The 27,480-nt window shown below is 48.5% G+C and overlaps 2 protein-coding genes across 2 annotated transcripts in view; one reads left to right on the top strand and one right to left on the bottom strand.

Annotated features, from left to right (window-relative positions):
* NUP214 (nucleoporin 214) overlaps positions 1-8,123 on the top strand; it is a 38,492-nt gene extending 30,369 nt beyond the window's left edge. Inside the window, exons 32-36 of the mRNA XM_062505721.1 lie at positions 1,309-1,458; positions 2,705-2,876; positions 6,192-6,334; positions 7,190-7,214; positions 7,900-8,123. Of these exons, the coding sequence (XP_062361705.1) occupies positions 1,309-1,458; positions 2,705-2,876; positions 6,192-6,334; positions 7,190-7,214; positions 7,900-7,933 (524 nt within the window). The 3' untranslated portion in view covers positions 7,934-8,123. The remainder of the gene's footprint in view (positions 1-1,308; positions 1,459-2,704; positions 2,877-6,191; positions 6,335-7,189; positions 7,215-7,899) is intronic.
* A 6,905-nt stretch (positions 8,124-15,028) lies between these two features.
* On the bottom strand, positions 15,029-27,069 carry FAM78A (family with sequence similarity 78 member A). Its single transcript, XM_062505951.1, has 2 exons — positions 25,917-27,069; positions 15,029-18,604 (listed from the first exon to the last, which is right to left on the bottom strand). Exons 1-2 carry the CDS (start codon positions 26,177-26,179, stop codon positions 18,076-18,078), a joined length of 792 nt encoding a protein of 263 aa, XP_062361935.1. The 5' UTR covers positions 26,180-27,069; the 3' UTR covers positions 15,029-18,075.
* Positions 27,070-27,480: the final 411 nt, after the last annotated feature.

Genomic DNA, 27,480 nt, shown 5'->3' with positions numbered 1-27,480 from the left:
AAGTGAACAAAACAGGAATGCAAAATGTGCTGTGATTTCCATCTGCTTTTGTGATCCCATCTGCTTTTCTGCTGCTAATTGTTTTTGAGTAAATTCTCTGTGAATATTAAAGGCTTTGAGGGGGTAACTGGAGTATGTCTGATGTGTAATCCAGAATTTTTTCTCTAAGTTTATGGAAAACAAGTAGGGAAGCCATTGAAACATGCAAGCAGATGCAAGAAGTGTGAATAATATCTATATTCTGTAGAGAATTCTAGGCCAAATCCCTCCTAAAATTAAATACTCTACACTCTTTTCACTGAATTTCTGCCTTCAGCTTGGTTGGAAGTTAGAAAGCTTTGATCATCTCTCATTGCCCTAAGACTGTAAAAGTTGCAGAGACTCAATATGTGAGGGATAGAATCTTTGTTAACCTCTGCCCAAAAGTTAATGTCTTTATGCAGCACATGCAAGGTACTTTATCAAAATTTGCTGTGACATATGGATAGGCAGGTAGAAAGCACAAAGAAGGGGAAGCAGTGGCTAAACATGAAAGTTAAAAAACAAAAGAAAACTGTAAAATTAGTGCTGCATGTGGTTAGAAGTAGCAGTTCAAGCCTTAAGAGAGAAAATCCATTTATTTTATTATATCTTCAATGATCCATTCGGATTACTGGTTGAGGTCAGTTTTCTAACCTTGCTTATTTAATCATTTCATGCAGTTTTGGGTTTTGTGATGAAACAAAACAGATGGTTCACCAGACAAGAGCTTTGGTTGTTCTGTGTCCTGACTCTAGATGCAAAAACTCCCTGTCGCCTTATGAAGGATGAAAAAATGAGTTATTTCTCAGTAAGGCTGGAAAAGTTTGGCTCCTACTTTAAGGTCCTGTTAGATAATCTTGTGTAGAAGTACTGAGCATTGCCAAAACAGCTGAGAACCTTTAATTTGTGGTTTGCTGATATTTGTGTTATCTGGGAAGACTGATTGCAGCTGCTGGGATTTCTCACTTGAGGAATTGTCATTTACTGACTGGGGCACAGGATGCATCTAAACAGACCATCCCTCCTGGTGATTTACTAGATTGCAGCAATAAAGGGTCGTTGGAGGTCCATCAGATCCATCAGAAGGGATCTTGGTGCAACTACAGAGTCCTGTAAGAATAAGGGAAAACTTGGCTTTTCCCTTTGTTGTTTTCAGTGTGATGTTCATTGTTTGCTTGGGGGTTGGGAAAAGTCATCTTCTTTCTCCTGCTTCAGCTAATGAAGTGCAATGTAGAATATTGTCTGCTATGAGTATTGGCTGTTTATAAATATTCTTCATCTCCCCAGATTCTTCAAGCTTATTTGGAAACAGCGGAGCAAAGACTTTTGGCTTTGGCAGCTCCTCCTTTGGAGAGCAGAAGCCTACAGGCACTTTCAGCTCTGGTGGTGGAAGTGTGGCCTCCCAAGGCTTTGGGTTCTCCAGTCCAAACAAAGCAGGTACTTTGGGAATGCACCCACTAGGACAACCTTCACTGTCTGGGAGATATTCGCTGTTCTTCCACTTAGCTGTCCACAGCCTGGGCTCAGTGTGTGAACAAGAATTGTCTCTGAACAATAAAGAAAAAATAACTAATGGCTGAGTGAATGGGGCTTTAACTGGTGGGTCCAAGGCAGAATTTTTTTCTCTTATGCAGCATCCAGTAAACCACATCCTCAGGTGTTCATTCCAAAAATTCCCATTGCAATTTAAGAGCTGAGAGCTTTGTAATTTAGTTCTGGTCTTATGTTCTGTACGGTCAAGAGTACAGAACATGGAAATGAATGCATTTTTCCTATTTTAGATAATTCCTTGGAATATTATCCTAAAAACTTCGCTCTGGTAACCTCTTGTATCTGTTTCACTGCTTAAAATAGTGGGAAAAGGAAAGTGAAACATGTTAATATGCTTTGCTAAGGAGAGTGTTTGCTGATCAAAGTTTCAGCCCCTGGGAAAAATACTCTTAACTTTCTAGAGATAGAGGTAACAGAATATCTGATCTGTGTTTAAATAATTCAGGCCTAGCATTTATTTTTTTCCAGACCTTTTGTATTTACAGCCAAACAGTATCTATTACCTTGACATGGACTGGAATTTCACCCTGGGTATTAAAATGTGTAGTGGTGTCTCATCCTGATCCCTGGTCAAATAAAAAAACAGGTGCCCTTCGTGTTCCACAGTGAAACAGGCCAGTGATATCAGCAGATGAACATAGAATGAAATAATCTGGGTAGAAATCCATTCAAAGCTGCAGGAGACAGCTAAACCCTGAACAGAAATTGCCAAGAGCAGAGATAAGTTCTTGATTCCCTGCAGGCAGTTTCACTGACCTGGCATTTAATCCTTCCATTTTAGTTTCCACCACTTAAACCAGGATTAGATCATAGTCTGCCTCCTGAATCTTACAACCACTGAAGCACCTAAAACCCAAGTTTACATCTACTCTCTGATCTTAAGAGATGGGGGAGTCTTGCCAGTTGCAGTTTTCTTTCGTGCATTCAGGCTCTACTTTTACCCATATCTTCTGCAACAAAACACCCTGCAGATTGGAGTTAGTTCTATAAATGCTTTGGTGTCCATATGGCAGGATGAACACCCCATTATCTACTGGGAAAGCTGCTCTTTGTTTTCTCTCTCTCTCTCTCTCTGCATTATTCTTTATGTGATACTCTTTTTTGCCCTTTTGTTTGCCTCTGTTTTGCTCAGGTGGCTTCGGTGCTGCTCCAGTGTTTGGCAGCCCTCCCACTTTTGGGGGATCCCCTGGGTTTGGAGGGGTGCCAGCATTCGGTTCAGCCCCAACCTTTTCAAGCCCTCTGGGCTCAACGGGAGGCAAAGTGTTCGGCGAGGGGACGGCAGCAGCCAGCGCTGGAGGATTTGGGTAAGCCAGGGAAAAACAACCTTTTCTTGCATGACAAGATTATGCTTGCTTACCTCTGCTTTTACGTGAAGAATATATTCTGTCGTTGATTGGGAAGATCAAAGTGTCCTCCGTTTGTTTGTTGAAAAGACAATTAAGGTATAAAATTAAAACTCGCGCCCCAAAGGAGAGAATGTGTGTGATCATTTGAATGCTGATAACTTCTGTGTTGAATCTGTAGATTTAGAGATGTCAGCTTGCAGCTCTGTGAGGAAATGCAGGGGTATTTTCTCTGTGTGCATTTAATGAGTGCAAATCTAGGACTACAAACTACGCCTAGCAAAGAAAATAACAATTATAATCTATTACTCTGTCCAGACACTTTATCCTCTGGTTAGGTTTGGGCTCTAGATGCTAATGAGAATTCGGGCTGTTCTCTTACCTGTGGGATGAGGCACTTGTAACAACAGTCTGTGCTCCCAGAATGCTTTATATTTATCCCTCACTGATTGTTTTTACCTGTTCCTGTACCCCTTAAGCCTGTGCTTGGCACCAGAGCAGACAGCACATCATTCCTTGTTTTGTTCAGCAAATACAAAATTCCAAACCTTGCCAAGCAGCTTCTGCAGGCGGCAGTAAATGCAGTTCTTCAGCATTGTGCTGCCATCCAGCAACACTCCTTCATGTCCTGCAGTTACAGTCAGACTGAACAGAGCCAATTAAAAAGAGAAAAACTTCCAGTGAGGAGAGGAAACAGGATGTCTCCCCAGTCTTGGTGTTTATGTATTTCACAAGTGTTTGTCTCTTTGTCTGGTTTCAGGAGGAACTGCTTTTACATAAAGCACAGGGGGACATCCAGAAGTGTGACTTGTTGATTCCCTGTGAGGTGTGGGCAGATACCCCTGAGCTGGGGGAGGTTTCAGCCAGGTGCTCCTGCTGTCCAGAATGTGCAGCAGATTGAGTCCCTTTGGAAAGGGTGAAAATGCAGGCAGCTTAATTAAATCTCCACAAAGAAGGATGTGTTTGTAGGGATGACTTAGCTTAAATCAACTGGTAGTTTGTTCAGTTCCATCATCAGCCATTGTGCTGCAGGATTTTGTACTGAGACTGGATGTACTCAGTGACAACATGGAAAGCTTAAAGATAAAATGGGATTCAGAACAAGCATGTTGATGGAAAAGAGGTCTTGCATAAGCAGTCTGCAGACTCAAGAAAGATAATTCTTAACTTGTGGGAAGCTGTGACAATTTTTTCTCTAGTAGAAAGGTACAGACTCAGTCTGATATTTTCAGAGTTCCCTGAGGATGGTGATTTTTAAAACTTTTAAAGAGTGCACAGAATTCCCAGGCAGCTTTACAAAAATCCAAATCTCACCACAAAATGTTCAGCAGTGGTTTAATGCTGCAGTATTATGTAGCATCTGTGCAGGACTTCCTTAATGCCTTTCTCTTGAAGTGAAACATTAAAAATCCCAGTTCTGAAGAAGTTACTTGCAAGTACATGGTGTTGTATTAGCTCCAATTTCCTGAGAATACTCTGCTGACTTAAATACATGTGATTCATACTGCTTCAATTCTGAAAAATCTGCATCACTCAATAAATGATAGGGGTGTCAGAAATAGAAACCACTACACTTCTTCAGAGCCTGCAGTCCCACTGTTGGTGGGCAAATAATGTTTTGCCTTTATAAACTAACTTCAGGTTGTGTTTTGGACATCAGCTTTACAAAAGACCTGAAAATCTGGGCAAGATAGGTTGGATTAAACTGTTACCAGGCAATGACTGCATTTCATATCTTTTGTGTGTCTGGAAAAAAAATCTGTCCATGTTAAGCTGTTTCTTACTTATAGTGTGCAGCCTATCCAACAGGCCTCTTCTGTATGCAGCTGAAAGGAGCAGTTTGAACATCAAGTTTTCTTGTCACTATTTCCACCTCTTCTCCCTTACACAGAATAGACAGGATTTGTGTGTTGTAGCACGGTCCTGAGAAAGCAGCACTCTAAAACCCCTTGTTCTAAACACATCACCCAATCTTGCTTCTTTTTAAAAAGCTAAAAAAAAAAAAATCTGTTCTGCTTTTCTTGAGAAAAGCATGTTTGTGGTTTTGAGTGCTGCCTGCAAGTACAGAGGTGGGAAGCCAAAGCAGGGCCAGAGATTGAAAGTCACTGAACTGCCCCTGGTACCTGCTGCTGTCTGTGGAAGCAGTGTGCACATTTGGCAGTGTCTGGGAGGGGAGAGATGATGTCCTTTGCCAGGTGAATTGCTTGTCACATTGCTACAAGGGCTGTCTTTTATCTGGAGAGATAGCTTTCGATGTGGCTCTGTGTTTTGGGTTTTTTAAAGTCTCCTAGATGTGGATGGTTGGAGAGGTGGGTTAACGTGCTGTCAGGTTGTGTTTTAAGTGAGAAGTGACAGGAGCTTGTGTGAGGCACAGCCTTGCAGGGCTGGTACACTGTGACATGTCCAGCTCTGCTCAGGCTGCTGCTGGGCTTTAGGATTGTTGTGCACTTGCAGAGGTCGTCATTTGGAAATCTTGTGTCTGCATTTTGCCCAGGTTAAGTTAAAATTGAAGGTCGCTCTTTGAGAATATTTCTTATATTCAGAATGGAAGGAAGGGCAGAGAACCATACTGCATGTCATGGGCTCATTAGTGTGTCATACTGAGAGCTTTGTGCTGCCTGGTTGGACAGAGTGGGTGGAGAAAGACACATTTCCATATATAAAAGTGTTTCTCATTTCAGTCCCCAAAAGCAATTAGGGAAATGATTAGTTAGAGGTGGTGGGGAGACATGCCAGATTGGTACAGATCTTCAGGGAAGCACTGGAACCTTGTGTGGTTCAAAGTGGGCTGGGAAGAGAAAGGAATTGAGAAATCTGCAGATTTCTCTGGGCAATGGGGAAGGTACCCTCTGAAATTTGGGAGTCTGGGTTCTGTATTTGGGCTCTGCTTTGTGCTCTGGCTTTGAGCAGCTCACACCAATTCTGTGTTTGCTGCCCTGTTTGTGAAGTGAAACAATGCTGTACTTTTGGTGAAAACCACACACGGGTGAATTAAAATATTCCATTTCATGGCTGGAGTTGCTACTTCCAAGCACTTGAAAACATACCCTGTGTAAGCATGAACATACTTGCCTCCAAGAATGAGAGCTGAACAGACCTTTCTATGTACAATAGTCTCTCCCAAACCAGGAAATCTCTTTCCAAAATGAACAGTTATTCATATCAGCTGGTCTCACCTTTTCATGTATCCTCATTTAAGGAGTGCACTGTTATCAGGGGTATGAGGACAAACTTCCAATGTTTGCAAACTCAGATTTTTCTCTTCAAAACCTGCAGGTTTGGTGGCACCAGTAACAACACGGCGTCGTTTGGCACCTTGGCAAACCAAAACACACCCACCTTTGGCTCCCTGTCCCAACAGGGCACAGGCTTTGGCACACAAAGCAGTGGATTCTCAGCTTTTGGGACAGGTGGAGGAGGTAGGAGAAGCTAAAAGTCACCCTAACAGCCCCCATGTGTCTGGTTTTCCCTGGAAATTGGGTGGGACTCCTCAGCTCCCTGCCAAAAATCTGTCTGGTCCTGGTGGTGTGCTGTAGGGAAGGCACAGTGTCCAGGAGAACTGAGGTGCAGGGTGGGGTGCAGCAGCTTCTCAACCTTCAGCTCCTAATTCCATCACTGATCTGCTGTGTGCAATGTCAGCACATCACTACTTCTCTGCACACTTCATCTGGTTATTGCTCTTCACCCCTTTTTGTGGAGGTGCTCTTTCTCCTCAAAGGAAAATACTGAGAAATAAGGAATATTTATTCATTACCACGTGCTTGGGTACCCATGCTGTAAATACTTAGTATCAGAGGAATATGCACTGAGAATTTGAGCTGGAACACCAACAGCCAAATGTTTTTATGCTGCAATTCAGTAAAGCCACAGTGATTTAGCCAGGGCTCAGAGCAGAGCCCTGTGCAAGGCCACGTTCCCTGGTGGCTGCCTGATACCAGGGACCTGCATTAAGCACAAACCACGTCCAGAAAGCAGCTCAGAGAGAGAGAGAGGAGCAAACCAGGCACATTGTCTGCAGGGCTGCTAATGAATGACCTGCCTGATAAGCAGTGAAAGCCAAGTCCTCTTAGGAGACAGGCAAGTCACTTCTCTTGTAGATGGAGATTTGACTTTCATTGTTTGCCCATCGCTTTTTTCCTGGCCTAAGGCAGGAAAGAAGTATTCTTCAATCTGTGTGTGGGAGGGGACATTTACTACAAATCCTACACATTCTTTTTCCCTTTTACCAACTATTTTTCTGTCTTCTTTTCTTGTCTTTTCTGCTTTTCTTTCAGGGTTTGGTTTTGGATCACCTAACACGTAAGTACCATTTTGTGTCTTAACTCTTCCTTAAAAATATGATTCTAATCAGAATAAAGAGAGTAATGGTTTACAAGAGCAAATTCTGAAATAGCATTTAAATGCTAGTTCTAATTTCCATTTTGGTGATGCTGCAGAGCTCAAAGTCCAAGTTCTGGATGTGAGCTTTCCAGTGAGGTTTACCTGTCTCTTAAGAGAAAATTCCCATTTGGATCATGCTCCTTCTCCACCCCTCAGGGACATGATGTGTGTGCTCAAGCTGTGTGTGTGAATCAGGAGTCTGCTCCATTTATCAGGTTGAAACAAGGAATGAAATAAATTGATACTTTGTGGCTGAAGTGAGATGATGATTTACAGTTAAAGGTTAACTCTGTCATCTGCTCTGCCTCTGCCTGGCTGGATCCCTTCCAGCAAGTTTCTTAAACTTTGTTTCCCTGCCAGATAGAGAGAACAGGGTTCTCTGCAGATGGCAGGCTCTAGAATAAGCACAATTACATCTAGTCAGTGTGTGTTGCTGCAGGCTCAGGTAAATGATAAAAGAGGCTGGAAATACTTGAGTGTTCTCATAAAAAGCTCCTGCTACTAGGGAGACTGGAGGTTTGATTGAGGGTTCTGCTGAATTAATGCTGCCTGAGGGAGGCTCTAGCACTCACTTCTGTGGTTTTCTTTTTATCTTGCTCCACAGATCTTCCTCTGGATTTAGTGGATGGAGAAGCTAGGAACATCCTGAACTCTTCCTGTAGCTCCTGCATTCATGAGTCATCCACATGATCAATACCCAACCAGCTTTTCTTCTCCAGCTTTTCTTCTAAATACGAGTTCTCAGACTTTTTTTTTAAGAAAAATATTTTGCTTATTTTTATGTAATACTTGTTCTCGCTCTATATTAAACTATTTTATCTGGCTTGATGTTTTTGTGGTGGAAGGGTGTATTATCTCCCTGCATCAGGAGGAGATGGATGTGTGCTGGGCTCAGCCTTCTCAGGTCCATCACTTGCCTAATCAAGGGAGTAGCTCCAGTTGGTTCCTGACATAAACCAGCACATTTTTCATTAATAGAATGCCTGATTATCCCAGGCTCTGAAGAAGGGGCTGATATTGCCCTGCTAATTTTAAGTCTAGGATGGGGCACATGCTTATCTCAGTGAAGTGCTGAAACTGAGTCATGTGTGAGCCACAGGCTTAGTGGAGAAATAGGAAATTATCTAGGAAGAAGCTGGCAGCGTGCAGAGCACGTTCCCATGGCAGTAACATTCAGCAAAGAGGTGGGAAGTAAAAGCTCTCCTATTTATACCTTTCTGTAAATCTTACAGAACTCAAAAAATGGAGCTCAGGTTCTGGGGAAGACTTCTGGCCCTGGAAGCAGACACGTGACCTCCATCCAGAGGCATTAGTGATTTTGCTTTTTTTGGCTTTGGCTGTTGGTTGCTACTGTTGTAACATTTTTTTTTCTAACAGGGATGAGATTGTGCTTTTTCCTCATAGCTTTTGGCTTTGGTCGATATCATTTGTGAAATTCTCATGTGTTTATACTTGAACATACTAAGCAAATGTTTTTAAGAATGCCCTGAAGGCTTCTGGCCAAACATTTTTTGTCTATTTGATGCATCTGACCTCCATGAAACCTCCAAATGATGCAATCAGGTTTTGTTGCTCTGTGGATAACAACATTTGGATTAGCAGCTCCTATGTTAGCTGAGTACTTGCAGATTGGATGGGGTTTTCTTCTTGGTCCTATTAGAATATTTTGAGGAGTACTGCATTTTCCATTTTCAGCAGAAACATTCCAATGTTTCTTTTTCTCTGTTTTTTTTTTTACTGTCACATGATATGATGACAGGTAACATCTTCTGATTTGATGGGCATGTGATCATTTTTGGGAGTTGTAAATAATTGATAACTCCTTGTTTTCATATCTATAGTAAACGACTTACATTTGTCAACAGTTCCTGAAGAAATTGCTTTTTTCAAATCAGGCTAAAAATGTTTTCCTAACTGCTGTCCTTGCTGAGCCAGGTGTCCTTCCTGTCTATGCACCTGGGAACAATGTTAGACAGATTTCCTTTAAAAATGAAGAAATGTAGGAAATTCAGTGTACAAGGTTTTGGTCGTGGAGAGGCTTTGTAAGGCCATGGACTCCAAGGCTTTTCCATACACTCTGGATTTCTGCACCCTGGTGTGCCATGGGTCATGTTAGAGGCAGCACTTTTGGGATTTGGGTGTAACCTCACAGTCCCTTCTGGGGAAGAGGGAGAGTTCTGGCAATCCAGGGACCACAGCACTGGGACAGAGAGAATGCTCCCAAACTGGCTGGTCTGGAGGTGAAGAAAAGCTGCAGATGGATTGAAGAATGCCCCTCCCAATGTCTTCTCCTTGACAAGACAACATTTAATGCCTAGAGGTGACACGGCTGTTGTGCTTTCCTTCTTCCTCTTTATAAATAGCAGCTGGCCCAAACCACTGACCTTAAATTCTTTGCATTAATCTCCCCTCACTGTGGCATGTGACACCTCCTTGGAGGCCATATCAGCTGTGCTCCCCCAGATAGCTCAGAAGCCTCTTGCTATGGAGAAGATTGGCTTGGTAAGAATGTGGTGTTGGCACCCTGAGCCATTTAAAGTTTCTCTTTTGGAATGATGGGAGCAGTTGGGGGTGTCCCTGCTCTGCTGCTTGGCTTCCCTGTCAGATAGTTTAACTCCTGGCAAGTGAAGTGCCTTTAGAATTACCCCAGACCCTGACTGAACATACATTTTCTTGCAGTTGTTCCCAAATCCTGGCTGAAACAGCCCAACCCCCTGAACTATCTGCCCTGGAGAAACAGGTGCTGCTCCCTGTTTCCATAGTAGCTGCTGCAGGAGCTGAGCAGCTCAGAGAGGCTGATCGTGACCACAAGCCCACAGGAATATGCACAAAACCCAGCAGATTCGGCTTTGGAAAATCTGCATTTTCATTAGATGACTCAAGGAGTTGGAAGTGTGAGTGGCAGTGGCTTGGTGGCTGCCAGGGGCTGTCGTGGGCTGTTTCACCTGTGCTAAGTGGCCTCTGATCGTGAGGCCTCTGTCCACTGCTCTGTGAGTGGACATCCACCAAAGAGTAAAGCTGCTAATGCAGAAAACCCCAGTCTTGGTAGGCAGGCTTGGAGTCCCATTCATTCATTTGTCCATGCTGGTTAAACCTCGGGTAACCAAGAGCCCTCACTCCACTGTTCTGGAGGAGCTTTGCCTTCTGTGCCTCTCTTTTCCTGGTCTTTCAATACGAGCAGAAATCTTCCAAAACTTTTATTAAAGGCAGAGTCTTGATTTTTTTTTCTAATGAAAGCACACATTTCTTTTCCCCTCCCCTGAGACCATGCTGTGGCCACAAGGCAGTGGGAAGCCAAGTGCTGGAAGTGCTCTGGTGTGACAGAGATAGTGTCACTGTGGTGGGCAGAGGGGAGCCTCAGGCACGAGAAGGATCTCACCAGACCTCTGGGGAGACCAAAACAGGGATTCTGCTTCCTTGAAGACTAAAAGAGCAACAAAGCTTTTTTTTTCTGGAAAAATAAGGTTAAACCGTAGCTTTGTCACAGAGGTAGAAAAATAATTACTTATATCTCATGTTTGTAAGGCTTTTGCTGTATAAAGCTTGGTATTTCAAAATGTGGTCTTGGCCATATCCCTCTGTCTGGTTCTATTTCCTGGGAAGGGAAGGACATCATTCCTTTGGCCTTTCTGTGCCACAGTGTGGAGGTGACCAGAGGACAAGTGCCAGTGGCGTCCTGCTGTCAAGCTGTGCAGGGATGGCAGGGCTGGAGCTCATCCCATGCTCCTGGGTTATATCCCTTGGCTTGCTTGTCCCTCATGGCCACCCTCCTGCCAGGGGCAGGGCCGATGCATCCCTGACCAAAATCCTGGCACTGCTCTGTGGGAGAAACCCGACCATGCTCCTGCCATGACCGAAATCCTGAGCAGGAAGAGGTGCCCATCCCCAACAGGGAGCTGCTCAGGTATGGAGTGAGTCTCACAGGGATCCCTCGGAGAGATGATGGAGGATGGAAAAGTGCTGCGGAGCATTCCCTTGCTCCAGATGCTGGAGAAAGGTGAAGGTAGGTGGTGGGACTACCCCTCCTGCCACCCCTTTGCCCAGGAATCAGGGCACCGGTCTCTGTCCCTGCCTGCATTCTGGAACAGAGCTCCCTTCTCCCCTCAGCCATGTACATGTCTAGGCTGGGAGGCTGAAATGACATTTTATTTATCCCTTCTTAGTTTTCACGTGTCCCTCGTGCATTGCTTTCAGCATTGCTTACAAGGAAAAATAATCCTGCATGAGGCTTTGGCATGAGTGAGAGAATGGGAGTGCCAGGGAAGGTTTTGTTCCTAGAAAAATGTCCCGTGGAGCCCCAGGGGCTAGGAAAAGGTAGCTGTGGCTAGCAGGGATGAGCAGCCCTGGGTCAGCAGTGAGTCCATCCCTGTCCCCCCTCTCACAGCCACGGGGCTCTGGCATCTTGTAGCCAAGGAGAACAGGCACTCTTTGCTCTGGCTTAATTGACACGGGGGTGTTTGGTCAAAGGTTGGACTCCATGACCTTGGAGGTGCTTTCCAACCTCTGGGACTTCGTGACTCTTCCAGGGATGAGCTTGGACGTGTCAACACATCCTCCAGCTGTGCACACCTACGTGTGTCCATGGGCTCAACTCCCCAGGGCTCTGTGGTCACACTCGGCATATTCCTCACCTCACCCCATCCCCAACTCCTTTTCCTGCAGCTCCCAGTAGGTCACAAAGCTCCTCCTCTGCCACTGTGTCTGTCCCCCTTCTCCTGCCTGCCCTTATCTCATGCAGGCTCTGTGCTGCCAGTGCCTGTGTCAGGACTCGTGTGTTCCCTGTACAGGAGATAAGCTCAAGTGCTGGGGCTCCACTGCTGCTGTTCCAGCCTGGGCTGCAGTTCTGCCTCCTCACAGACCCATCCCCACATGGACAGAAGCTGTGAGCCCCTCTCAGAGCAGGGAGCTGCAGTCACTGCCACTCAGGGCTCTTCACAAAACCTCTCTGCAGGTGTGGAGGTGAAAGGGAAATGTGGGATAACCCCAAAGCCATGAATCACAGTTCAGTCAGACCTGACTCTCCAGTGTTGCTCTCCTGTATTTGGGGCAACCCCAAAGTTATAAATTGAGGTTGAGTCAGTGCTGCTTTCCCATGTTTGGGGTCTTCACAGAATGGTTTGGAGGGGAAGGGACCTTAAAGCCCATCTCATTCTAACCCCCTCCACACCTCCCACTAGATTAGATTTCTCCAAGCCCCATCCAACCTGGCCTTGGACACTTCCAGGGATGGGGCAGCCACAGCCTCTCTGGGCAAGTTGTGCCAGGGCCTCACCACCCTCACAGGAAATCCCTTTTTTCCAGGATTCTACAACCAAAAGCTTTGTGGGGACCAATTCACAAAAGTTACTAAAGGCAGCCCTGAGAACCTCAGTGCAGGTTGTTTCAGGAGCTATTGCAATCACATGTCAATTCACAGCACTGTATTTTTGTATCATTTTTAATAGGTTCTTCAAGGCATTGCTAAAAATGTTTTGCTTTAAAACTTGAAAATATGAGGGAATGAAAGGAGTATTTGCAGGTGCTGCACATGAACAGTTTAAGGAGATGTGAGAGAGAAGAAATAGGGAACAAAACCTGATTTGCATCAGCAGAGGAAAGTCCCTGCAGAGTTTCAAGAAGGAACTGTTTCAAGAAGTCAGAGGGTTTCTTCAAATGAAGGAACTGTTGCCTCAGTCTGCTTAAAGCTGAGGTTAGAAAATCACAAAGCCAAGGGGCAAAACTTGTAGAAAGGCGAAGTTTGAGATGTGCTGCAGTCAATGATTGGTGTTACCTGAAGCACCAGAACAGGGCTCAGCAGCTCCTGACCTTCCCTCTGCCCTCCTCTTCCCTCACAGGGGCTTTTCCAGTGTCCCTGGGCAGGGAGAAGTGACCGGGTGCTTTTGGCTTTTCCAGGATCTCACCAAAGCAGCTGTGAGTTGCCTGGTGTCCCCTCCCCACCCCTCCCTCCTTCCAAAACTGGGACATCTAAATTTAACCTGCTATCAACAGATGAGGCTGGAGTGTTTCCACTGTGGAAAGGAATCCCACTCAGAATCTGTCCTCTCCCCTGCTCAAGCTCCATCCCTGCACATTCCTCTTTTCGAGCTGGGAGTTTCCTTCCTCCTCTTCCTCTCCTGCACTTGTTTGTGTCACTGCCACAGCACTGGTACCACAGCAGCCAGAGCAGCTTTTTGCTCTGGTGCTTTTTTGGAGAAGCTTTGATGCTGCTTTGCTGGCTGGATTAGAGATCACCAGAGCTTCTCAAAGACCAAAAAAAAGGTTAAAAAGAGAAACTTGTGTCTCGCTTGGGGTCGGGCTGTGGCAGGAGGAGCTGGACCACGGAGCTGGAAGGTGCCAGTGGGGCTCTGTGGATTTAAGGGATCAGCAGTAGAGATGTGCTGGCCACTTGGCCAGGCACCCCCTGCTCTGCAGAGCTCATGTCAGCACTTCCCTTTACTGGGAAGCAAGCAAAACCCGAACGTGAAAATTTTCAGGAGCGGGCTGGGAAGAATGGAATGAATACAGGTGGTGTTTGAAAAACCACGGACGGACTGCAGCAGCTTTCACCCTCTGCACTGCCAGGGCTCTGCGCTGCTGCCTCGCTCCAGATGTGGTATTTTCAGCGAACATCTGACCTGGCTTTTGCTAAATAAGTGAACGGTGTCAGGAAACCAAGGCGTGCGGAAGTTCAACGACCAGCCCGGCTCCGGCCGCTCCGAGATGCGCAGCCAGGATGGCGATGAAAAATGCAGGATGTTGGCTGGTGTTTTTCACCAGAAACCTCCTGGCTCTGTCTGCTGCAGCCCAAGAGCTGACACGGAGAGAGAAGTGCTGGTAAATAGGGTGCTTATCTCTGCCTCCAAACGTGAGCGCAGAGCCACTTGTTTAAAAACAGCCACCGCCCAAACGACTCCAGGCAGACGCGTTTGAAAATTTCACTTTATTTCTCTGTCTGTTATAAAAGCAGGGGTTTGTTTTTTTACATCTCCGTAAGTGTCCAGACTCGATACATCTTGGTTTTGTTTTCACAGTATGTCTGCATGACCAAGGACGATTCTTATTGCTGCGCCGGGAGCCAAGGCAAGGAGGGAACGGCGATGCCTGGCCTTCCCCCGGGCTGGACCCAGCCTGGCGGCGGCTCGACAGCTCTGTACCCCTCCCCAAGGCTGCGGAGGGTCTGCACTGACTCCCCGAGGGGCTGCCCCTCTCTTCCCACGCTCATCTCGGTGTCAAGGGTAGGGAAGGAGAACCACGAGGTCCGCGACCCACTCGGCGTCTTGGCCGTGCCCGGCAGCCCCTGCCCGGCCCTCGGTGCAGGCGAGGTCTGGGCCAGGGCTGCTTCCCACCCTGGACCACGACAGGGATGGCCAGGCTGCACTCTGAGCCCCTGTGGGGATTTGGGTCTATAAAGAGCTGAGAGCATCACTGATGGGAAGGGTGAGGCATAGGCACGCTCACGTTCCTCCGTGTATCCCGTGTCGGTGCCCCACCACCTTCCCAGTGTATCCTTTGTGTATTCCTGGTTCTGCAAAAAGCTGCCAGAGAAGGAGCTTGATTCACCTCTGCTCATTGACCACTCTGCCCCGGGTCCCCGGACATTTGAGTCCCCACTGGAACCCTGTCGTCAATCCCTGTTCTAAACACGTGGTTATTTACCAGCCATAGCAGCAGTGGTGTCTTGGAACCCCTGACACTTCCAGCCATCCTTCCTGTTATAGACAATCTGTCCCCATCAGTTTTGTAATGAAGCAGCATTGGAAAAACATCACTTTTAATCACAACGCATGAAATCTCAGAAGAGGCAGCATCACTCTTTGTGCCATGTCTGGTGATGCAGATGGAGGTGAGGGGGCACATTTCAACCTAGGCACGGGATAAAGGCATTCTTTGGGAAGGGAGAAGTCCATGCAAAGCCGACCCCAACATGAAATTTGAATTTTGTATTTACTGCTTAGCTGGGTCCGTTCAGTGCAACGGGACAAATTAGCCAGGAGGTTACTATCAAATTGCATGGATGTATCCAGTCCACCAGGAAGAGGGAATAGAAGGAACCAGGTTTACTTGGGAGACTAAGTCCAACACAAAGCTAAGTGGAAAAGGACGTAGGTGTTCCCTGAATGTGGTTTTTGGTGACTGAGAAGAAATCTTTCCTTGAAATTCCTTCGTGCAGCTAATTAAGACAACTGGGTCTGATTCCTTCGACCCAGGCTGACATCAGTGAGAACTGTAAGTACTCAGCACCTGGAGACAAAGTAAATACCAGACACAAATCCCCCTTCTGCTCCCACCCATGGGACTCAGCAGCAGCCAGGATGTGTGAGAGCATGATCAGCTATTCACCCACAGCCCACAGTTTGTCCTCTTCTGTGTGTATTGCCTCGGAGAAAATACAGACAAGTCCCAAAGGGCTGTGCCAGTGGAGCTATAGTTGGATCTGAATCCAGGTAAGAAAATGGAGTTTAATGCAGAGAGTGACTGTGCAAGTCCAAGTCTCCCTAGCTTCATCCTTTATAGTCCCAAAGCCGAGATTTAGGCACCCTTTGGCTTGTGGATTTGGGTTTTATGCAGTCCAGTCATTTGCAAGCTGGACTTCCCACCTTGGAGCTCTGCCTGTGGAAAGGAGCAGCTCCGTGGCTGAGCATCTCTGAAAGCCAGGGGATGGAGGAGGGTGAGCTCCCCTGGAGACAGGGGAATGGCTGTAGGGCCCCAGGATCCTTGTTTGCTGGTTTGAGGCTGTCTTGGTGGGGGACACAACTTCTGGGCGTGCGTTCCCCAGGCAGGGGGTGATGTTGAACCTGTTGCCAAAGGAGGTGGGGTGGCTGTGCAGAAGTGAGGAAGGAGAATTTCTTGCTGGTAACGTCCCGTGTGGAAGATGGGGATAGGAATAGCAGCTAATTGGTGCCTCTCCGAGGGGAGAGCCTTTAGAGCAGCATGTGTGGGGTTGTGAGACCTGTTCAGACCAGCTCAGCAGGGCCAGGCTTGTACCTGGCATGCAGAACTCTCCGTAGTCCCAGCTCTTGAGGCAAGTTGTTAATAGGAGGAAGAAATATTTTCAGGGGGAAGGAGCTGCAGAGGGAAGTGATCTGCCTCGGGCCATGTGCTGGAGCAGAGCAGATCCTCTGTTCCCCAACCTGTGCCCTGGCCACCAGATGCCACCTCTACTACAGAACTTCCTCTGCCTTCAAACCCATCCCTCCCATTCAAAAGGCTCTTCCGCCTCATCCTCCTCTGCAGAAGAGCATCTGGTTATCTCAGCAGCCATCTGGTCCTTATTAAAACCTACAGGTTTCATCTCCTCCTCCAAATGCTCCTTCCTCACTGAGGATCCACACCCAAGGCTCAGGTGTTGCCCTGCCTGCACCTTCTTGTGCGTTACCTGTTGCTACAGTGGATGTCTGTGCCATGACAGACAGGGACGGTGTCATGGTCCTCTCTGTACCTCGTTGCTGACAGTCAGGTAGATCATGAGGTCATTGGGAATAAAATGATCTGTTAATCCCAATGTGATTTGTTACCACAGAAGGAAGAGTTTTCCTCAGCTGTCGCTGCTGTGTTTGCCAGGAGTGGATCCCTGTTATTTTCAGACGTGGCTACTCCTGAACTACAGATCTTGCTGGGTAGACTGAGTGGGTAAGATCTGCCCTCGCTGACACCTGTGGGTCTCCAGTGACATCAGCGGGATCCTTTTGATATCCCACTCTTTGTACAGCACCGTCATTGGGATTTCACGGGCAAACAGAGCTTCACTGACAACAGCACGCACACGAACCCTTGGCTCTTATCCACGGGAAGGTGAGGCTGTGGGCTAGCTGGGAAAACATCTGTGTGTCCTAAAGACAAACCCAGTGGGACATTCCCCCCCAATTGGTGTCGACTCCCAGGGCCACAATTCCAGCTGTGAGGTTATTCCATATTAAACTGCTAACAGGAGGCTGAGATCACCATGGGTGAGCAGCACGAGGAGCTTCCAACCCCTCCTGCCAAGCAGGGAGGTGGTCTGGGAGCTCCCCCTCCAGAGCCATCCATCAGCAGGTTTGTTATTTGCATTGCTTTGAAACTGAGATTATTCCATGCTTCCTTGTTCCAGGTTTTAAAAAGAGGAAGATTTTCTTGCTTCTTCCAATTTCATGCCCTTCTCACCCATCAGCCTGTGCCACGCTGACAATCTATTCCTTGTTCCGAGACTTTTTCTCCAGAATTCTGTAGAAAGGACATTCTGCCTAGTGGTGTTTTTTGTTGTTTTGTTTTTTGTTTTCTTTTTTCAAACGTAGCTTTAAGGCAAAAGTTTGGCAATGCAAAGCAAAGTCTACATAAGGCCGCATGACTTGGATTTGCAACTCAGAACCTTACAGCTTAAAAAAAAATACCTTATCTTAAATAGTCAACTTTTTCCTCCAGGAACTTGTTTTGTTCTCAACCAAAAAAGACAAAAAAATAATTTTTAAAATCCCAAATAAAATGTTCTTATTGTTCTGGGCAGTTCTAGGCAAGCTAATGAGGCTGAAGTTCAAAGGGAACTAAAATAGGGAAGAAAAAAAATAAAGTTATAGGGCAGACATCAGTGTTAATTTCTTCCCTTAGAAATCCAGTGATGAGACAGACCCAGTCCAAGGTCTCCTCTTTAGCTTTAGCACAGTGAAATCCGTCCCAATGGGAGAAGGTAGAATGGTTGCATTTGTTGAATGAATTAAAAGTGCATTTTGATTTTGCTCAGATTATACGTGTGTATCCTACTACTTAAGTGATTGTTTAGCTTCAGGTTTAGTTTTCTCCCTTTCGGTGCTGGGACTCCAGGTGTGTATCATCGATGCTTTGGGGGTATCACCACGAGTGGTGGTCCATCCTTTGGCCTCCACATGAGTACCTGAGCATCATTGGCATTGGGTTTGACAAGGGCACTGGGTGGTATTGGCTCATTCTTGCTGAGGACCTGGGGCTGCTCTTGAGCAGAGGGCTCCTGCAGCTTGGCACGCTGCCCCAGGGGCCTGCTGGGGTTCACCTCGATGCCCAGCCTCATGCGCCATTTGATAGTCTGCAGGGTCACCATCTCGTTGGTGGCCGTGTTGGTGGCCACCAGCCAGGTGGTGAAGCTCTGATCCCGGTGGATGCTCGTGAGCTTGGCCACGTTGCTGTCGCTGACGGGCACCGCCCACGTCACGCTCGGGTAGAAGTTGTCGTTCATGCTGATGTTGAACTTGGACTCCTTCTTGGTGGGACCCACGATGGTGCAGGTTTCTGTGGTGTTCCCATACCAGGGATAGTTCACTCCATCTGAGTCACTGATGGCCTGGATTTTACCGTCCAGCAGATCTGGAAGCTCCCAACTTGACCTGCCATAATCAACAGCAAATTATGGATAATGCATTAATTTATTAATTAGTTTAGAAACATGCCAGACTTTAGAAAGGAGAGGGAAGAGCTGTGGATGCATTCCCTCTCCAGCTTTTACTGGAATTTGTGCCCTTTGTGCCATCATGCTCAAAGAGCTCATCCCTGCCATTAAAACCATTCTTCTTGTCAGGTTTGCTCTCAATCCGTTCATCCCCTAAATTTCTCTGTGGATGAGCCACTGTCCCTCCCTGCTGTCTGCCTGGTGCTGGAAGTGTAACCCATCCTCCTCCAGCCCTTGGAAGGACCCAGCTCGAGGGCTGCACACCAGGCTCTGGGCTGGGGATGGTGTTACAGTAATCAGAGAGCCCGGGGTCGAGCTGCTTGTAAAACTGCCCGTGCTACTCACCTGTGAGAGGGACAGAGAGGTCAGTGTTCCTAGCAGGAATATGAGTGAAAACAGTCCCCTGTCACCTTGTACTGCTGATGCACAGCTTGGAGTGGGATTTTCCATTAACTTGCAATTTAATTTTTCAGATTAGACTTGCCAATAGAAGTAAACTGCTGTAAATGTCTCAGAAGGAGGGCTGGACGTTTGCTCTGAGACGACACAACCACAGATCACTTGCTCAGTGCACACCAGCTGTTTTAAGGACAGTCTCTCAAAAACCAGGCTGGCAGAGGTTGCTGTCCCTCCTGCTCATGAATCAGCACTCCCCACCACCCAGGGATGATATCCCAGCCATCAAGGTGGCAGAACGGACTGGGTGGCAGCAGCAGTGGCATTTCTGACCCTGCCACAGGACTGGCTGTGCTCCAGTCCCCCAAGCCTTGTGGCTCCCTGCTGCAGGCTGGGACATAGGAAATGATTTATCGTGGAGAGACACAGAAGGGACGCCCTGAGGCTCCTCAGGGTCAGGGTGACTCTCCAAGCCTTTCATAAGTCTGGTGCTGCAGCTTAAAATAGCCCCTTGATTGCAGAGGAGGCTGTGGATGGGGGTACTCGTGGGCCTGGCTGGCTTTCACAGCTTTGGGATGAGCTGCTCTGGCCAGGCCTGATGTGACTGCCTCATAAGGCTGTTTTGACTGTTAATTAGTTAATGACCGTGAAGTGCCTCCGTGTTTGTACCCGCTGGATCGTTCAGCACTTAGCTGTGTCTGGTTCTGGCTAGAGGATACCAGGGGGATTTAAAGGTCTCATTTATCTCTTCTTTCATGCAAGCAGGGGGTCCTGGCATACACCTCCCCAGCGGGAGATGAAGTGCAAGACAGGACATGGGGTGCCCCGGGAGCTGCAGGGATGCTGGGAGCAGCAGGACCAGGGGATGCTCTGAGCATCAGGACCAGGGGATGCAGGGATGCTCTGAGCCGCAGGAACAGGGGTTATGCAAGCCCAACATCTCCCTGCACAGATTTACTGGCTGCTGTCAGCTACAACACCGCAGCTGCAGCAATCCCTTCCTCCCGAGCTCATCGCCAGCAGGCAGAGGGAGTCCTTTCCCTGGAAGAAAATTTTTACTGAAGGCAGCCAAAAGGAGATCCCTGAGCAGTCCTGCCAGGACCCTTGTGCACTGCAGAGATGTTTATATGCTCTGCCCTGCAAACCGGAGTCATCCTGGCTCACCACCCCTCATGCCCTTCGGGCAGAGCTGAGCAGGGGAAGGCTCTGGGAAGGCTCTGGGAGGGCTCTGGGAAGGCTCTGGGGATGCTGGGAGACCCAGCCCTCACCGATGGGCGAGTGGAGGTCGTGCTCTGCAGCCCCCACACCTCCCTGCTGCACAGCCCAGCTCCGAAACCCCATCTGGGGGCTCTTCTCTCCCTTTCAGCCTGGTTTAGGATTACTTTCCATTCAGACAGTGGCTGGTACCGAGCTTGGCTGTCACCCAGAGATGAGATGTGACAGTGTCCTGGAGGCTGACTCTGAGGTGACAAGCGTGGTGCAGCCACAGCATCTCTGCAGGTGCAGAGGTGCCAAACCAGGAGCTGAGATGCCACAGAGGGTGATGACCCTCCTGGGCTGCTCCAGCCTGCTCATACCAGAGCTGGTGGGTGAATGGAAGGAGAACCTGGTAGAGCATGCTCAGTAAATGCAGGTCCTCTAAGATCTGCTTGTCCCCATCTTCATTCCCAGGTCAGTATGGAATTACAGGAGCTTCTCGGGATCTGCCCAGGATTTAAACAAGAGCACAAAGGTGGAGCTGTGTCAGGGCCTAAGCAGGATGGTTCCTGCAGAGCCTGCAGCACCCCAGGACAAAGCCGAGTGTGGCTGGGCTCAGGGTGGCCCAGGAGGGCACCCAGCTTGAGCAAAGGCGTGGGCAGGAATGGGGAAGGAGAAACCAGCCTGCGTTTCATCACCGAGCACACTGTGCCTAATTCTAGCCAGTGTGGTTAACCCCAGGGTTTCAAAACCATCATGCTTCATCTGCACAGCTTGGAATGAGCAGAAAAATGAGGCCTCATGATGATCCCATGACTGGAGCAGAGCAGAGGCTGCATGGTGGTTGCTGCTGGTGGTTGCCCCTTGCCTGATTCTACAGCAAAGCCTCTGTGCCAGCCAGGCTGGCAGCCTCTGCTTGCAGAGCATGTCCATGTCAAATAATATGCCAACAACTGGGTGATTTTGGAAAGAATGCAGTGGAATGATCTTTGACTGCATCAGCATCTTTCTCTGGTAGTGTCGAGCCAAGGAGAGACCAGAAAGTGCCCAGTAAACACTTTGCTGACAATAGCAGGAAGGAGGCATGAAAAGAAACCCAGCTATCTGGTTTCATGGGCTCACTGATCAGCTCCAAGATCAGTAGGTTCTGCCTTGTAACACTGACAAGCCTGTTTCTGCTTCTTCTGAAACCTTCAGAGTCAGTGTGGGCATCGCCAGAGACCAGAGCTGCCAAGAAACCTCTCTTAACAAACGTTTTCTTGCTACCAGAAGGAACTTTGAACTATTTCTTGTGGTACAAGCAGAGCCCTGCTGCTCACAGCCAAGCAGCTTTATGTAGGTTTTATCTTCCCAGGCCTTATTCAGACACTTTTTTCTGTTCTGTCACATGGAAAGAAACCCCCAGCTCATCCTGAGCTCCCAGATGTCTGTCCCACAGCACCCACCAGGGCAGTGACAGCAAACCCAACACAGCAGCCTCCAGCCCTGGGCATACAGCAGTGTGGATATATCCAGTAACCTTTCCAGACAGGCACCAGGCACTATTGCATCCTCAGCTCTAATTGCTTAAAGCCATCTCCTAATTACTCACAGGCCAGATGGGCTTGCACAACCTTGTGCTTTCCAACACCTTCCTCTCCAAGCTCCCTAAATAAGAGCAGCCCCTCTGGGACGCAGCCCCTGCTTGGTGCATGGACCAGAGCCATGTGTGGGTGTAGTAAAACTCTGTCTCAGGCATTTCACATCCCTGCTGCTGCCTCCCTCCACCACTGGCCTGCGCTGGGGACTGAGAGAAAGAAAACCTGATAGCCAGAGCTGCTTAATTTTAAATTCTCCTTTACAGTGCCTCTCTCACCTACTCCAGCACGTCAGGCAAGTCAAGGCAGGGTTAGAGTGAAGAACAGGAAGGAAATTTAAGATGTTGTTCCTTGGCTGACAGAGCTGAGCTGCTGTGGTCCCTCTTCCTCCCACCCTCCAGCTGTGTGCTCCTGCCTCCAGCAGCAGTGTTTGATGGCTGGCTCAGGGAGTGAAACTAGCACAAAACTGGCATTAGGAAAAAGGCAACAATTTCTGCTGGTTTAGGGGAGCAGACTCAAGTCCAACTGGACACTTCATGTAACTGGGCTAAAGTGGGTGCCCACAGCACAAGTGAGATCCAGAGGCCATTGCAGGGCAGCAAAGCCTCTTCCTCTAAATCCCTGGAGGGGTAAATTCCCACAGTGAACTGACCTCCCTTCACTTTGTTTGGAAAAGATACCCTTATAGTCTTTTCGATTGTATCCTCCCTCCTGGAGACTGGGGGGTTTATTCTCTTGACAAGTTGAGTTCATTATGTCCCTGCTGCAGGGCATGCAAGATTTAATCTCACCAGGGAGAGATGCCTGGGAAGATGAAGTGATGATGTAAGGATGCTAGTGCCCCATCGGGTGTTCCAGGGCGAGAAACATCCGCATGAAACTTCTCCCGATTCTTGGCTGATCATATCCCAACTCCAATTTATTTATCTCTCTCTTTTGCATATCTCCATCTGCACAGCTTCTTGCACATCTCCATGGAGATGGAGGAGACTGGATAATGCCATTTCAGCATGGCCCAGCCACTGACACAGGTTCCACCAGGTGCAGAAACCAGCACCCATCCCAGGAGATGCCAGCAGGGACCTGGTCCAGCTGCTCCTGCACAGGCCACAGCTCTGGCCTGATCCTGATGCCTCCCCTGCACAGCAGCATCCTTCCCTAAGGCCAAGGGTAAAATCCTGCATGGGAGGAACAACAATACCAGCCACGGGGTGAACAGGAATTTGCCCCAGTCCTGCACAGAGAGGGGTCAGAGAGCTCGTCCACATCCTCATGCTGGGGGTTTTCATGTTCCCTGCAGCATCTACTGACTCACGTGTAAAGTAATGCCAGCACTTACGTGTTATCTGAGCTTCAATTCTCTTCCTTTAAATTTAAAAATGCTGCATTTAGCCCCTAAATTGTCAGTGCCACTTTAAACGTGCATGTCTAAATTATCCCCTCTGTAGCTCCCATCCCTATAGCAGCATTATGCACAGCTCCATCTGCTCCAGTATTTCTCAGCTGTTTCCATCCTCAATGTAATGGCCAGCTTATGCACAGCTAACAACTTCCAGCAAAGAAGTGAAAAATTAATCCAAAGCCTGCTGTAAGTATTGGTGCTTCAGTTTGGATGACTGATTTTTTACTATTTGGGTTTTTTTGTTCGCCACAAGGGTCACCACAGGGGCTAAAAACATGGATGTGGCAGTAGCCTCTCCCTATCATGGAAAGTTGGGACTGTTGGCACCAATCGATGCAGCTCTGTGGAGGTCAGTGGGATTACACCGAGTTACACCAGCTAAAGCCTTGGCCCATCCTTTCTCTTAGGTTTGTGTCTTGTGTGTGTCTCTCTCTCTGTAAAGGTCTTCCAAGCCCACATTTCAGTGGCACTGAAGAGGCCTTTCCTCCTGAATGCCTTTATTTATAGCCTTCAGATGGCAACGAGTCTATAGAAAGAGAGTGCAGGAACACACCAATTCCTGCTTGTGTTCGGGTAACTTTTTTTTTTTTTTGTATCAGTTAAATGTCAATGAACCTCCTAGGGAAAAAAAATCTTAGTTTCCATGAGGTTCTAGTTAAAAGGTCTCATACATAGCTGCAGAATACACAGAAGCATACACATAACATACACAGAAGCAGCTACTACTCTTTATTTTTGTGTGTATGTGTGTGTGTGTCCCAAAACATTCCAGCAAGAGCAGGCTGTACCGGATCCTCATTTTAAACACAGGACAACTCAGGTGCATGGAAATAAAAGGCCACACTGGGGTTTGCAGCCCAGAGCAGCACTGGCAGCATCACTCTGTACCCAGTCCTCTCTGTTTCAGTGCATCTGAGCTGTATTTATATAAAAGTGGACTTTCCTATTTTCCTTTGCAGCTGGTCGCTAAAGACAGGATTCCTAAACGAGCCTGAGAATCACACATGCAAATCCCAAAGGCCTGGAATTGGGAACATCTGAGCAACAAATTGTCCTTGCTAAAGATGCTGTTGGAGCCAAAAAGCCTACACATTTCAGGCCTGCTGTAAATACTTTTAAAATCAAGATCAGCCTGTTTGCACTGCTGGTGTTTGCCAGGTGCCAGCTCGCTGCTCAAGAAACTTTCTGCTTGAGCAGAGAGGGGACGTGGGGACAGGATTGGAGGTAGCCTGTCGCTTCGGGCTGCTCCTCCCGTGCCCTTCCCTCGGGTCCGCATCTCGCCGCCTCTCCGTGTGATGCCGGGATGCTGAACCCGTGTCCTCGGCGGGGCTTAGAGGCAGCGGGGAGGGAAGGAGGGCCGGGCTGTGCGTGCAGATGTTCAGGAAGGCGCTGCATTAAGTCAGTCCTGCTCTCCAGCCGCGTCCCCCTCCTCCCTCCTCACTCCGGGATTTATTTTTTTTTTAAGCTGCCCAGACTGACCCTCAGGGGTTGAGCCAGCATCTCCCTGACTCGGGGCACTCGGGATGAGCAGGGAGAGGATTGCTCAGACCTGACCTTCTCGTCCTTCCTCCCTCACCCCCAGAGACTGGGCAGCATCTGCACCTCCAGGCACTGACCCATCTATCTGCCAGCACTGGCTCTGCAGTCAGGTTCTGTCCCCGTAGCTGGACAGACACATTTTTGCTGCACCAGGAGGCTGCACCTGGTGCTGCCCAGCACCATGAGTTGCAGAATTGCTGTTCTGTGCAGGCATTTGGGGCTGATTTAGCTGTGGGCCAAAGCTTGCAATGTTTGGAGAACAAGCTGGTGGGGGACTGGGGAGAGATGACTTCTCGGCAGGGAAGTGACGTTCTGATTTCACTCATTCCTGTCTCACTATGACTGTCTGACCAGTAACGCAGGGATTCTTGGTGTGCAAACAGCCCCTGGATTCCTCCCACCTCACATATATGCCTATATATTCGCTTTCTCATTACCCATAAAGGAGTGTAACATGAAATTTGCACCCTGCTCCAAGGTGATGCAGATGGTTTAACTACCAACGGGTTAAATCCAGCTTGTGCTTTCCCGTGGGCTGCCTGCTACTGTGGGCAAAGCAAGCAGGATTCCTCCTGTGATATGAAATGTGCTCCCAAAGCTGGTGGGCTACCGAGCTCTCAGCCACGGCTCACTGCAGCAGCAGCAGAGCACACCAGGGACAGCTCTGTGCCACAAGTGTCAGCCCTCAGCTCTCCCTAGGGCTCCTCAATGCGCAGTTTTGGGATAGGGAGGGATGCAGGCAAGAGGAGCTGGAGGTCAGGAGATCCACTCATGTCAAACATGAATCAAACAAGGACTGCCTGTCCTGGCAGGGCTGCTCCCAGGATCTCCTGTGCAGCCCAAAAGCTGTTGTGGAATAGTGTTACTTTTGGGTTCCTACCAGAACAAGTGGGGTTTGGTTGGGGCTTGGGCAAATTCCCATTCGAAGAGAAGAACACCCACTGCTTTAAAAGGGCAGGGAAAAGCTCTCCTGTATTTTAAGCACATGGGAAAGTCCTGTTAAACTCCAGAGTGGCTGAGTTTTAAAATGTGGATTATAATTTTTGATTTAATCCACTATTTCCCAACCAGGCCATGGTCCTCCCGCTCCCTCTTCCCGCTAGGCAAACGCACCCGCACGCGCTCTTGGAAATACTTACATTCCCTGCTCCCCGTAGTGATTGTAGAATTCCATGTGGCTGCAAGCCTGGATCCAGCCCACGATCCAGGTCTCCTTCTTGGGAAGAGGGGGCACCAACACTTGTGCAGAGGCTCGGAAGTGAGGGGTCCGGTAGCGCAGGACCACGCTGGAGGACTCGTCAATGCTGGTGGGAATGGGATCAATGGAGGCTTTGACTTCAATCACTGAAATACTTTCCCGGAAAACTTTGGATTTGCAGCTAATACTCTGAATACAGCCCATGGCATACCCCGAGTACAGTCCGACGCAGCTCCTAGGGTACTCCAGCAATCCTGGGGAATATTAGGCATTGAAATTATCTGGTGCTAGATCAATTACAGATCTTCTCGGTTTGTAATTTCAAAACTGATATCCATAGGATAGAAAATTCATCACGTAAAGCCTTAATTCGAATATCTGTCTTACAAGTACTGCTTCTATTTTTGAGGTTAGCTGCGCTTCAGAAGCAAAAGGGCCTTTAAAATTTCCCCCCCTTTTAATGACCCATTAAATCTCTGGCTCAAACAGTCTTTGGGTTAAAAAAAAAAAGTCTCTTGAGTTCAATAAATAAAGATGGTGTTCTTAGCTGATATATTTAGTCCTTCCTTTGCTCAGATGCGGTCTGTCATTCACCATCAAACATAGGACTAGCCGGTATTTCCCTTTATTCTTTGGATGAAAAGCAGAATGTTGATAGACATATCTATATAAATAATGAAATAGTTTTTAGCCCCAGCTTGTCACAACCGGTGTGGATTTCCACTTCCTGACTTGCAGTTGTTCATAACTTCCTTTCGCACAAAATTACAATAATAACAGAAAGAAGCGACGGCTGGAAAATGCAAAAAGTCGCCAAAATCCGATTCTGGAGGTTCCTCCGCCAGCGATGTCTGGGCTTTGGGGATTAATTTTTTTTTTTTCTTCCCGTTAGAAATAGCCGGACGCAGAGGGAAGCGACCGCGGTGCCGGTGGGGCCGGCGGCTCCGGGAGCGCAGCGGGGCAGGCGGCGATGGAGCCTCCCCCGCGCCCGCCGGGGCCGCGCCGCTCCGCGCCCGCTCAGCGCCGCGGAACCTCCGCCCGTGACATCCCCCGCCACGCACCGGCCCGGGGGGCGCCGGCCCCGCCGCTCCCCTTCCTCCTCCTCCTCCTCCTCCTCCTCCTCCTCGGCGAGCGGCTCTCCGCAGGGGTGTCCGACCTTCCTCCTCCTCCTCCTCCTCCTCCTGCCGCCGCTCCTGCCGCCGCTCCCGGGCGAGCCGGCTTGTGGCTCAGCCTGCGGGGCTCATGGGCGGGCTCGGCGGGGCTGCCCCGCACACGCGTGGGCCCCGCAGGGCGTCACAGCATCCCGGGGAGCCGCGCCGAGCCCCGGCCGCGCCGCCGAGCCCCGGCTCCTGCGCTGCGGGGGCGAGCAGCGGAGCGGGGCGGGCGGGAGGGGGGGGGGGGAGGCTCCTTCTCTCGATGGGTAATTTCTTTTTTTTTTTTTTTTTTTTTTATCCCCTTCGTCTCTTTGCTGGCTGCCCGGGGAGGTGAGCGGAGCAGGATCGGTG

This window comes from Cinclus cinclus, chromosome 19 (genome assembly GCF_963662255.1).
Source record: "Cinclus cinclus chromosome 19, bCinCin1.1, whole genome shotgun sequence".
Lineage (NCBI taxonomy): Eukaryota > Metazoa > Chordata > Aves > Passeriformes > Cinclidae > Cinclus > Cinclus cinclus.
This window is presented reverse-complemented; position numbering and strand designations above follow the sequence as displayed.

What these genes read in the sequence shown, in the direction of transcription:
- FAM78A (XM_062505951.1), bottom strand. Translation starts at nt 26,179, where the DNA reads ATGGGCTGTATTCAGAGTATTAGCTGCAAATCCAAAGTTTTCCGGGAA. An exon ending in CACTACGGGGAGCAGGGAAT is followed by an intron (nt 18,605 to 25,916) that starts GTAAGTATTTCC and finishes TGATTATGGCAG; the next exon opens with GTCAAGTTGGGAGCTTCCAG.